The 12,358-nt window shown below is 42.1% G+C and overlaps 1 protein-coding gene across 1 annotated transcript; it reads left to right on the forward strand.

The window, feature by feature from the left end:
- Positions 1 to 4,243: 4,243 nt before the first annotated feature.
- SLC24A5 (solute carrier family 24 member 5) lies at positions 4,244 to 12,223 on the forward strand. Its single transcript, XM_069867024.1, has 8 exons — positions 4,244 to 4,421; positions 5,843 to 5,926; positions 6,016 to 6,119; positions 6,440 to 6,540; positions 7,337 to 7,620; positions 8,337 to 8,543; positions 11,238 to 11,339; positions 11,901 to 12,223. Exons 1-8 carry the CDS (start codon positions 4,355 to 4,357, stop codon positions 12,221 to 12,223), a joined length of 1,272 nt encoding a protein of 423 aa, XP_069723125.1. The 5' UTR covers positions 4,244 to 4,354.
- The last annotated feature ends 135 nt before the right edge of the window (positions 12,224 to 12,358 follow it).

The following is a 12,358-nucleotide window of genomic DNA, read 5'->3' on the forward strand; positions in this document are numbered from 1 at the left end:
ACAAAAAGTCACAACTTGAGTTCGAGGAAAAACTGCAAGTGCATTTGCAATTAAGAAAGCCAGAAAAACTCAGCATTCCTATACAGGTCCAGACATCTAAACCCAGGCTAGCTGCAGATCCTTTACTAAGATCTTTACCTCCTTTTTGTCCTCCCAGCAAGACTGGATCCCAGCCTACACAAAAACATTGTTTTGTTGCTTTAAGCTGGTCACAGATTCACACTGCTACTCCCATTTCTTTTCTCTCTAAGGGCTAGATCCTGCCAACAAGGACTCACACTTCACACCCCTCTTAGGTTCTGATAAACTCACCTGCTTTTTTTTTCCTCGCTATGTGCTGTCTGCTGACATTACAAAGAAAGTCTGAGAGAAAAGCCTCAAAAAAAAAAAATGCAGTGCTTTTCACAAAATGCCTTCTTAGACTTTCACAGAAGTAGTGAAGTCCTAACCTACTCACAAGGAAATAAGTACCTGCTGGGTGGAGACCCAACAGGTGATCCCAATGCAATTTTCTCCCACCTGCCCCCTAAACAGGATACAGCTGGAGTTAGACCTCTAGACAGCCCAACATCCTTGTGCTTTAAGGGGCAGAAAGTAGCTCCCTGTCCTCGGTGGAATGAGATGTTCAGGTGTATAATAGCCTGTTCGTACCAGAATATGTTCACTAGGAAGGGAGCTACGGCTGTAGTGGTTTGGTGCTATCTCAGCCTTGAAGAAGCTTGTGCTTGGGCAGCTATAAGAGCCCTCTAGCATGTTCCACCAGTGTTAGCAACCTGACTAGCAAACAACCACCCTTCTCTCTCCTTCAGAAGCTCCAAAAAATTTATTTATTATTTTTACTACAAAGGAAAGTAGGGCTTTATCTTAACAGCAGCCAAAATATGCAGAAGACCATGTGAAATCTGCATTATTAGTTGACCCACCTGAGCTTTGCAGAGTGCTCTCTTAGACTGAAACAGCCCAGGCCAGGCAGCCAGCTCTGCTGAGGCCAAAACACACTCAGGCTGTCGGTATTTTGTGCTGGGTCAAGCATGCAGATACGTAGCGCGTGGTTCCTCACGCTGGGGGGACTGTGAGGTTTTTTTTCCATTTGTTGCTCTCTTCGGGGCTTGGCAAGGAGGGTGTGGGCACAGCAACCTCCCTCACAGCTTCTCAGTAAAATAAGTGGGCTTCAATCTTCACTAAAATCAAAGCTCTGGCTTTGCTTCAGCTGTGCATGGAGAGGAGATGCCTACAAAAAGGAATTAGAGCTTGAACACAGAGCAGAACCAGAGCATAGCAAAACCTTCAAATCCTGAAATCATATGACTGAGCTTTCCTAGCTACACAGCAAGCATGTTGCTGTACCAGAGAACCGATTCCCATTAGAACAGCCGGCTTGTGAGTAACTTAAAGCAATAAAGAAGAAGAGTAAGCCATCAAAACATACCTAAATTTAAATGAAGCAGCTGATATTAGAAAAGCGTGCTGAGGTTTTTAAGAGTAGCCAAATGATAAGCTGTAAGGAAGAGAGGCGATGGCAAGGAAGCTGCTTACCTTGATAACAAACCCCTTTCTGTTTACCTATGTAAGGAAAGAGTCACCCCTAATTTAGACTGGAAAGTTCATACTGTTTTACTCCAGTGCAAAGCGGGATTCCGAAGAAAATCCTTAAATCTTTCAAAACCAGACTGATTTACTTTTTCCTGTAAAGCAGGAGAAGCACCAGCTGCCGTAGCTCTGCTGCAGTCTACTTTTCAGAGAGCAGGGAGAGCTTTTGAAAGGTAGTTGTCATCCCTAAACATTTTGACCATTAAAATCATCCTTGTTCTGGTAAAAAGCATTCTTGGCCCCAGAGGGGTCAGAAATAGGCAACATCAGTTCCTGCAACATTTGTTATTCCAGATTTTTTTTCTCTGGGAGCTAGTGTCCATATTCTATTGGTGGCTGTACAATCTGTTTAATTCAACCCAGAGGAAAAATATCTACTTTCCCACCTTATCTCATCTCCTGTATCCTAGAGAGGTTAATCTTGTATTAGCCAAACACCACGGACGCAGGGAACAAGAGGAGTTTAGAGGGATTAAATGCAATGAAGCAAAACACCATTTCGCAGTTTGGACTTCTAAAAATGTGAGCATCAGCCCCGCACCTAGAAAATGATTAGTTATAACGTGGGCACCTCAAAATGTCATTCGGTGTAATGGGGTTGAAAATGGTTATGGAGACGCGCCTGATGGAAACACAGCTCCTTCTTTTCGAGAAACCAGTGACTGGGGAGGAGCAGGGGGAGCAACTTTACAAAGCCATCTTGCTAAAAGACTGTATTTTACCATTTAATCCTCAATTATACACATGACTGCGTTGTGGAAAGGTCACCAGACAAAGGGGTTCAGTGAACGGGGTCTGAAGGGGTGGATTGTGTGGTGGGTCCCAGCCTTGCTCTCGCCGAATCATTCACCAAGACAGCGTGAACACCTCCTGCCTGAGCGAGGGACGAACCCTCTGCTCGCACAGCCTGGCACGGGAACGCCAGGAGATCGGTGGGAAATTGTCACAGAAGGGAAAAAAAAGACATGGGAGAAGGCTTAAGTTCTCCTTCTGCCTCTCCAAACTCCCACAAGGTACCTGGGTGGCTCGGCTTGCACCTAAAGTGCCCTTGTGATGGCCAAAGCCTCGAGGTGGCCAAACTTTCCAGGGGAAAAAAACCTTTGAGGTGGCCAAACCCTCCAGGGGGACAAACCTTTGAGATGGCCAAAGTCTTCAGGTGGCCAAAGCCTCCAGGTAGCTAAACCCTTGAGGTGGCCAAACCTTTGAGCTGGCCAAAGCTTCCAAGTAGACAAAGCCCCCAGGTGGCTAAAACTTTGAGGTGGCCAAACCCTGGGGTGGCCGAACCTTTAAGGTGGCCAAACCTTCAAGGTGGCCAAAGCCTCCAGGTGGCCAAACCTTTGAGCTGGCCAAAGCCTCCAGGTAGCCAAAGCTCCCAGGTGGCTAAACCTTTGAGGTGGCCAAAGTCTCTAGGTGGCCAAAGCCTCCAGGTGGACAAATTTTTGAGGTGGCCAAAGCCTCCAGGTGGACAAACCCTCCAGGTGGCCAAAGCCTCCAGGTAGACAAACCTTTGAAGTGGCCAAACCTTTGAGGTGGCCAAACCCTTGAGGTGGCCAAAGTCTCCAGATGGCCCAGCCTTCAAGGTGGCCAAACTTTTGAGGTGACCAAACTTTGGAGGTGACCAAACTCTCGAGGTGGCCAAAGCCTCCAGGTGGCCAAACCTTCGAGTTGGCCAAACCCTCCAGGTGTCTAAACCTTCAAGGTGGCCAAAGCCTCCAGGTGGCCAAACCTTTGAGATGGCCAAAGCTTCCAGGTGGCCAAACCATCAAGGTGGCTAAACCTTCAAGGTGGCCAAACCCTCGAGGTGGCCAAAGCCTCCAGGTGGACAAACCCTCCGGGTGGCCAAAGCCTCCAGGTGGCCAAACCTTTGAGGTGGCCAAAGCCCCCAGGTGGCTAAATCTTTGAGGTGCCCAAAGCCTCCAGGTGGCCAAACCATCAAGGTGGCTAAACCTTCAAGGTGGCCAAAGCTTCCAGGTGGCCAAATCTTCAAGGCAGCTAAACCCTTGACGTGGCCAAAGCCTCGAGGTGGCCAAAGTCTCCAGGTGGCCAAACCTTTGAGGTGGCCAAAGCCCCCAGGTGGCTAAATCTTTGAGATGGCCAAACCCTCGAGGTGGCCAAACCTTCAAGGCGGCCAAAGCCTCCAGGTGGCCAAACCCTTGATGTGGCCAAAGCCTCGAGGTGGCCAAACCTTTGAGTGCCCAGACCCTGGAGCTGGGCGGGGCCCGGCGCGGGGTTGGGGGGAGAGGGGGGTGGAGCGGGCGCAGCCGCTGCCCCACGTGAGCCGCGGGGTCCTAGCGCCGCCCGCCCGCCGGCCGAGCCGCGCGGTCCTAGCGCCGCCGGCCCGCAGAGCCGCGCTGGGGGAGCGCGATGCGGCCGGCGCTGCTGCCGCTGCTGGCGCTGCTGCTGCTGCGGGCCGGGCGGCCGCGGGCGCAGGTCCCCGCCGCAGGTAGAGGCAGCGGGACCAGGGGCTCCGCCGCAGGTAGAGGCAGCGGGAACCAGGGGCTCCGCCGCTCTCGGCCCCTCCGCGGGGGCCGGGGGCGATGCCAAGGCTGTCGGGGCCCCGAGCGAGCGTCCTCCGCGGGTGGTTGTGACCCCCGCAGCCTGGGGGGTGGGAAGGGATGAGGATGCTCAACGCCTTTGCGCTCCCTTTTCAGAGAACGGGACGGGTTGCGTCTCTTCTTCTTCGTCGGAGTTCCCTGCAGGATTTTTCACGCCGCAGGAGAGAAAGGATGGAGGGATCGTTATCTATTTCCTAATTATACTTTACATGTTTCTGGCCGTGTCCGTCGTGTGCGACGATTACTTTCTCCCGTCTCTGGAGATCATCAGTGAATGTAAGTGCACAGCCTTGTCTTTTCCCTGTAAAACTAAACTCTTGGGCTAGAATATTGTGTTTTAAAAAGCTTCAAAATGGGAGCGCGCTGGAGACAAAGAGTTCAGAGCCTCTGCGCGCAGTTGGACCCAATACAATAATTACTCTGGATCCGTATCGTGTTGATACATTGCATAGACATACTCTGATTACACCCTGCACAGGCGCTCGTTTAAGTTTTGTCTTCCTCGTGCCTAAAGAAAAATGTTAAAACTTCCTCGGTATTAACTAAAGAAACCAACGATAGGATTCAGGGACAGTGGCAACATGGTCAGTAAAAGCTAACTGAAAAAAAGGATGGTGGTGGTCAACACAACAGGAGATGGACAACACAGACCACCCCAACCCAAGAAACTGTAACTCTCCCTGTATCAGAACAAAGAAATTTAGTACCTTGCTCAAGTTTCTCTATTTTCTTCCAAAACGGTGAAATATCAGGATGAGCTACTGTTTACATACTGAAGGTATGACAGAGAAGGGAAAGGAATGCCACAGTTACCACGGTTCTGAGAAATCTAATTAACTTGTAATAACTCCCCGGGCTTCTGCAGACCACAGCATCAAAGGGATGGTCTTGGCTGAGAGTTCGGTTTTTCATTGCCAAGAATTACAAAAAAAATCCTCTAGGGAAACTCATCCCTGAACAATGGAAAACAGTCTCCACACCAAAACACTTGCAGAAAATGTAAGCTTAAACATTGCTGTGGAGTTGGCATTTCTTTTATTGATGAGAAATAAGCATTTGTCAGACTTTTTCCATAGTTAGCCATGCATCCCTGTTCTTAGTGTGCAAAACTTGATCCACAGTGCAAGTTACATTTCAGAAACAGTCAACTTACCAGAACAAAAAATCTCATTTCATTCAAGCAAGACACAGACTCTTAAACTGTCCAAACGAAGTGAAAATTTGATTTTAAGATTGCAGCAGCGTATGAATTTAACTAGTACTTCTGGTATGTGACGACACAGTAGCATCAATTTCCCTGGAAGACAGATAGACTTGACATGGATCATGTAGTAATGTTACACTAGAGTCCAAGGAATTTCCCCACATTTATTACCTGTACGGAACAGAGTTAAAGCCCACATACGTATACCTATTTTACATTTTAGGATCACGCTCAAAGCTTTCGCATTGTCTGTACTTCTTTTGTGATATTTAAACTAATTTCTGTACTAAAGTTAGAAATAAATTAGCTCAATAAATGAGGCTATGTTTTCAATAACCAATTTCAAGTAAATGCATTAACTGTATGAAAATAAGCAAAGTTTATTCTATTAAACTGTAGTAGCTTCTAAAGCTATATACTAACGCAAGTAATGGGTACATACTACTAAAATTTGGTGGTTTTTCCTTAAGTACTTATTTTGTTCTAACCTCAGGCCTTGGCCTCTCTCAGGATGTTGCTGGAGCAACTTTTATGGCTGCTGGAAGCTCTGCTCCAGAGCTCGTCACTGCTTTCCTAGGTAAGCGACGTATGTTTTGACTCCTCAGGATGGAGAATTCCTTTCCTTGCATGCCAAACCGAAACATACCAGTGTCATTTTCCTTATAGGAGTCTTTGTGACAAAGGGAGATATTGGCGTCAGCACCATCCTCGGATCAGCAATTTATAATCTTCTTGGTATTTCTGCAGCTTGTGGGCTGTTTTCCAGCGTGGTATGTAACAACTCGGATAGTTCTGCTCCTAAGAGCCACATGGTTATCCTTTTCTGATTTGCCAACAAAAGCCAAGAGAGACTTACTATGACAACTGTCAAGTTTATTATTTAGTAGCAAAACCAGCATGTATTCAGTTTTCAGATAACTTGCTATGAAAGTTTTTAAAAACACTAACTTGTTAAATATCATACTTAAGTCATTCCTAAGAATCTTATTTTTTTACATAATATAGAAACAACATTGATGCAGCATTTACAGCACTTAGTGAAAGTATAACAGACAAGTTTAAGAAAAGTAAATTAATCTGTGATCCGCAGGTTTCAAGGCTATCCTGTTGGCCGCTGTTTAGAGACTGTCTGGCATATACAATTAGTGCAGCAGCAGTCCTCGCGATGATATCCGACAACACAATTTACTGGTAAGAGCACAAGTAGTGTTGAATTCATGTTGACTGGAGATTAGTGAGGCAGTGCTCTGACAAACAAGCAAAAAAACCACAAACTCCAAACTTCAAGCAGCCTGAACTGCCATTCACTAACAAACATCCTGTTGGCTTTAAAAAAAAACCTAGAAAGTCACAATGCTCGTAAAGATTATTACCTAAACATCCAAACCCTGCATATTTATAAAGTTTGATCTGCATAGGTTTGTCTGTATAGACTTGACAATTTCTATCATAACTGTTCTGGCACAGCTATTAGTCTTCATAGTTTACTCCTTTCGAGCCTTTTCTTTGATAGCATCACTGTTAGGAAAAACATTTGTTTGCCAGAAGCAGATCATGATTTTCCATCAACACTGAAAATCCTGTTGCCTCAACAAGTCAATCAGGTCCAGGACCAAGTCTCTGAAGTTTCCAGCTCAAAATAGCACATACCATCCCTCTCTTTAACCATCACACGAAGAGTCAATTTTGCAAACAGCAAGAAGATTGTTCAATCAGCAGGATGCCCTGGAAAGCACGCAGGTCTACAATACACAAACAAGATTCTGCAGGAGAGGGAAATTAATCAAACTGCTGAAAGACAGAGACACTCATGAACTTCCATGACATCACCCATACAACTGCAAATAGATGCTTTTGTGTGTTTTGCTTTTGCTGCTCATGCAAATTCTCTTTCCTTACACCAGCCCTTTTAATAAGTTAGAGAGGTGGGTGGGTGGAGGGGGGGGTTGTGTTACATGTTATGTAAAATTGTATTTTTTCATTCTAGGTATGAAAGTGCATCCCTATTATTGATTTATGGGTGTTACATTCTGGTACTATGTTTTGACATTAAAATCAACCAATACCTCATGAAAAAGTTCAGTCCCTGCTGTACGTGTTTTACAAAAGCTATGGAAGCAAATGCTGAGCAGCAGCCACTGATTGGATGGAGGGAAGAGAGTGGACCTCTAATTCGTCCACAGTCAAGAACAGATAGTGGCATTTTTCAAGAGGAAGGGGACTACTCTCACCTTTCCACGAGCTTGCATGGGCTTGATGAAATCTCTAAAGGTACAAGTATTACAGCTGTCTCTAGCACTCTGCATGCCTGTCTGCACCAGTTCTAATAGAGCAGATTCTGAGATAGAATTAATATTTTGTTCACAAAAGAATTCCAGCGTAGTAGTTAAGTAAATGATTTATCTTCCACAGAAGAACATTATGCAAAATCAGAGCGGTGGTATTTATATGAAGTTAGTTGTACATTTGTGGCATATCACAACAGCAGACTTCTATCAGTTTTTGCTCTACCCATTTGAAATTTCCCAGCAACACTGCTTGTAAAAAGCAGTATTAGCTAAAAGACACGCTGGTGCTGTACTAATATATACTGCTTGCTTATGAAAACGGCATGTTTATAGCCCAAAATATGCACTGTATCAGAAGGAGTAGCTGTTATGTGGCCATAGATCATCAGTTTCCTCTCTGCTTAGGCAAAACACAGCAGCTGGTACTTACTCTTGGTTAAACACTTTGTGTAAACCTTTCTAGAAAAGTTCATTTTTCATCCACCTCAGTTGCCTCTTACTGACGTGTTAATAAAGAACATTTGATTTCAGAGCTTCTTCCAGTGTGATGTAAGTACTGGATAAGACTACAGCTAGAACTTGAGGAAGTAGTTCTTACCTTTTTTCAGAATTCTCACAAGTAGAGGCCAGTAATAATACCGTATGCTATGGATCTGAACTTAATGCTACAGCTTAAAAAAGTTACTTTTTCTTCAACAGATCATCCAAGTGTCTTCACCATGCCTGAAGCAGATATGAAGAGAATTTTGTGGGTATTATCCCTTCCTATTATTACACTACTCTATTTGACTATACCAGATTGCAGAAGACAGTTTTGGAGGAACTGGTTCATGGTGACATTTTTAATTTCAGCAGCATGGATTTCTGCAATAACTTATGTTCTTGTATGGATGATAACAATAGCAGGTAGGTACCTAAAATGCTGCTGTTAGAATCACTGAAAAAAAATGGTTCTCTCTCAGTGTTTGGCAAAAAAACAAACCAAAACAAAGAAACCCCAAGCCAAACAAAACCAACATAAACTGCTTAAGTTTGCAACTTTCTTCCATCTAATGAAAACCACTCTAGAGTTTAGCTGCTTCAGACTGCTGACCATCACAGCAATAAGAATTCATATGCATACACAAAAACCAGCCTCTATTTAAAGAAAGACAGTTTCTTTAAACGGCTTCGTGAAGTGAAACAATTAGATCCACAGCTATAAACTTGCCTAGCTGAAGTCTGACAAACATGGCTTCCACCAAGACCAGAATTAAATGTTCAGGGTTCTGCAAAAGATCCATTATTTCTCTACCTGTATTTTTCTTGAACAGTAAGAGATTTGGCATTAAATTACTGCCAAAAAAACCCTGCAAATTTGTGTATTATTTTATTAGAACTATAGCACCATGTGTTTATTAAACATTTTTGGTGCACGTGTATGTATCTCTTCCTAATCTCCATCATAAAGTGAAGCGGTAAAAGAATTCATTTAAGTGAGAGAAAGGGTATGAACTAATATTTTTAAACAAATGTTCTTACACACATTAAGGTATTAAAGGTCTCCTCATTTCATTGTTTCTCCAGTCAGCTTGAGAAAAATCCAGGTTTTAATTTTAAGAACAAGCAGAAAACAAATCTCTAACAAAAAGAAAATGTTACAAAGCTTGCCATTTCCACATTATAGCTCACTAATCCTACTCAAGTATTCTGCTAGTTCAGCATCTTAAACTTGTTTTCAACTTAAGTGCAATGAATAACTCCTTGTTCAGTGCAGAAACAGACCTACACATTTCATAAACCTTTGAGAAATTACCAGTAGATCGTTAGATGCAACACCCACCAGGTTCACTCCTTGGTCAAGTAATTTTCCACTTGTATCTAAAGAGCAAGGGTTGGCTGGCTGGACGCTAGAAGCCTTTGAAACAGAATTCAAAGGGAAGTTACGGCTACTCTACTAGACAAAGCACTAACTCATATGAAAGCAGGTACACTGGAGATCCAAACAGTGTATTAGCGTTAGTGCACTTTGAAGAACCATCACAAGCAGTACTGGGCTCTTTGGCCCACTACTTCTAGGTCAAATATGTTCTATGCTAAAAATTACACACACATCTTCAAGTTCAAGTTCTTTCACAAAGGATGACTCAAAAATTCTATCATTGCATAAACAGCCTATCGGGAAGGTATCATAGCTGGGGACTAAATTTTGATGGTCAAGAACAAACCTAACTTAGTATACCTGTTAGTTGCTAGCAAACAGAATTTGACTACTCATAGAAAGATACTGATACACAAAATTAACTAAAGGCTAGAAAAATAAGACCATTCTCTCTCTATGGTCAGTTGCCACAGAAAAGCCCTACGCATTAAAACAGAAGAGAAATCTACCTAATAAAAAGAAAAAACAGATTCACCTGAGTTTAGATTCTATCTTATAACATTCAGAGGGCTACTGTTGGATACATAAGGCTGGTTGATTCATGCTTCATCTTGGTTTGCTTGGTATGAACCCTTATTTTCCAGCCTGACTGGTTTATAAAAGATAATCTTGTTGGTCCCTCATCCGACAAATCTACATTAGGGGCGATGGAAGAATAAACACCAGTACAAATTCTGCAACAGGATCATGTTAGTCCCTCTGAACCATCAAATATTGCAAGTAAGAATTCAGACTTGAACAAAAACAATTAATGTACTCCTTAACAAACAAAAATGTAAGTAAACCTCATTACTTAGTTTGAGCAGAGGTATCAAATACTTCAACATATTCTTGCTTGAGAATAGTACTCTGCTAAAAAAATTTTGAAGATCTGAACCTGTTTTTAATTGAGAAAATAATACGCTGGCAGGACATGTGGGGCTAAAAAAATATAGGGAAATATAAGCTGCTTTTATATTAACAATATAAAATTTTTCTTAATTTAAACCAGTATTTATCTAAAGAAACTCACAGTTCTAAAGGACTGGTTGTACTTAAGTCATAGAAAAATTCTGCATTTTGATTCTTCCAAATCCAACAAAAGAACTTTAATTGAAGTGCAATGGGAAAGCCATGTTGTCAAGATGTTATTACAGTATTGTATTGACCTTAATGACTCAGGATCCTCCCCAAGAAAATTCACATGCTTTTTTCCTCCCCCTTCAAAAAGAGGGTGATTGTAATAGTTATTGCTTCGTGAGATTTTTGAGCACTAATGATGAAATACCCAAAACTACAGAAAACTATTATATTTTCCAGAAATTGGGGGTGGAAGGGAAGGAGTAAACTGTTAAGACACTTCAACTCATACTGTATCTGAAAGAAAAAACTCAGAACTGGTATTGCCTTGACCACTGGAGACTTTTCATTCAGGTCTCTTGAAGAAACTTGTTAAGTAGGATGGTTGCTGTACTACAATTCTCTTTATTTGGTTGAAAAAAGAAAGAAAGAAAAAGGACGTATTCCTTTGTTGTTGTTCTTAACTAAATATGAAGTGTTTGAATTATGAAGTAGTTAAGTCAGCTGACAGATTCCTTTTGAAATCACTATATGATTAGTAAATCCAAAGCAACTTCTTTGGATGCAGCTTAAACTAAAAACATACTTGTATTTTTCTATTGTTAATTTATCAACTGCAGGTGAAACACTGGGAATTCCAGAATCAGTAATGGGTCTCACATTACTGGCAGCAGGAACAAGTGTACCAGATACAGTTGCAAGTGTGCTGGTGGCTCGAAAAGGTAAAGATTTTAGTATTCGGGCTCATTCCAATGGATGTGTTTAAAGGGTACTATGATAAAGAAGAATTCTAGTCAACATTTCCAGAAATCCAAGAAGTAATATCAGATTTTTTTTTTCTCCAGATTCTAGAGCTTAAGTATAGTAATAACAAATAAATAGCTTACCTGAAGAAGCTGTGACATTTTAAAACCTTTTAAAGTATCTCAGAGAAGTATTCTAGATTAGTTTGATTTGTTGTTAATCAAGCATTCTTAGAGTTATACTGCAAATCACAATTGTAGGTCTTGGTACTTTAAACACGACTGGGTTTTCTAATAGCCTGTCTAGCTTATTCTAAGTGCAACTGTGCAGATGCTGGTGATTTAGGGAGTTTTTTTTTTTTTTATGCTTGTGGTACCCAAAACCATGATCTGTACAATCATGACTATAGTTCTCACAATGAAAAGCCTGAAAAGGGTGCTCTGTGAGAAAATGAGGGCTAACATTCTGTTCCTCCAAAACAGTTTGGCAATTTCATATGATACAATTAAGTAGACTTATTTGTATTTCTTCTTTTACAGGAAATGGAGATATGGCCATGTCCAATATTGTAGGATCCAACATATTTGATATGCTCTGTTTGGGGATACCCTGGTTTATAAAAACTGCCTTCATAAGTACAACAGAGCCCATAGAAGTGAACAGCGGTGGTTTGACATACACAGCCATTTCTCTTCTCTGTTCTGTTTTTTTTATTTTTCTAGCAGTTCATCTGAATGGCTGGAAAATAGATAAAAAACTGGGAGCAATTTGTCTTGTACTGTACTTAGTATTTACTACGCTGTCAATTTTATATGAACTTGGCATCATAGGGAACAATCCTACAAGGGTCTGTGGGAACTAGTTTTAATCATTGATTATACTGATGAAAAAAAAAAGCAGGAGAGAAAGTCCAGTTTCTTCATTTAGTCAAAATAAAAGAAATCAAAACTCCCAATGGGCTCTAAATCTTATTTACAGAACTAAGTCATGTCATTAA

Source organism: Phaenicophaeus curvirostris, chromosome 12 (assembly GCF_032191515.1).
Source record: "Phaenicophaeus curvirostris isolate KB17595 chromosome 12, BPBGC_Pcur_1.0, whole genome shotgun sequence".
In the NCBI taxonomy this organism is placed as follows: Eukaryota; Metazoa; Chordata; class Aves; order Cuculiformes; family Cuculidae; genus Phaenicophaeus; species Phaenicophaeus curvirostris.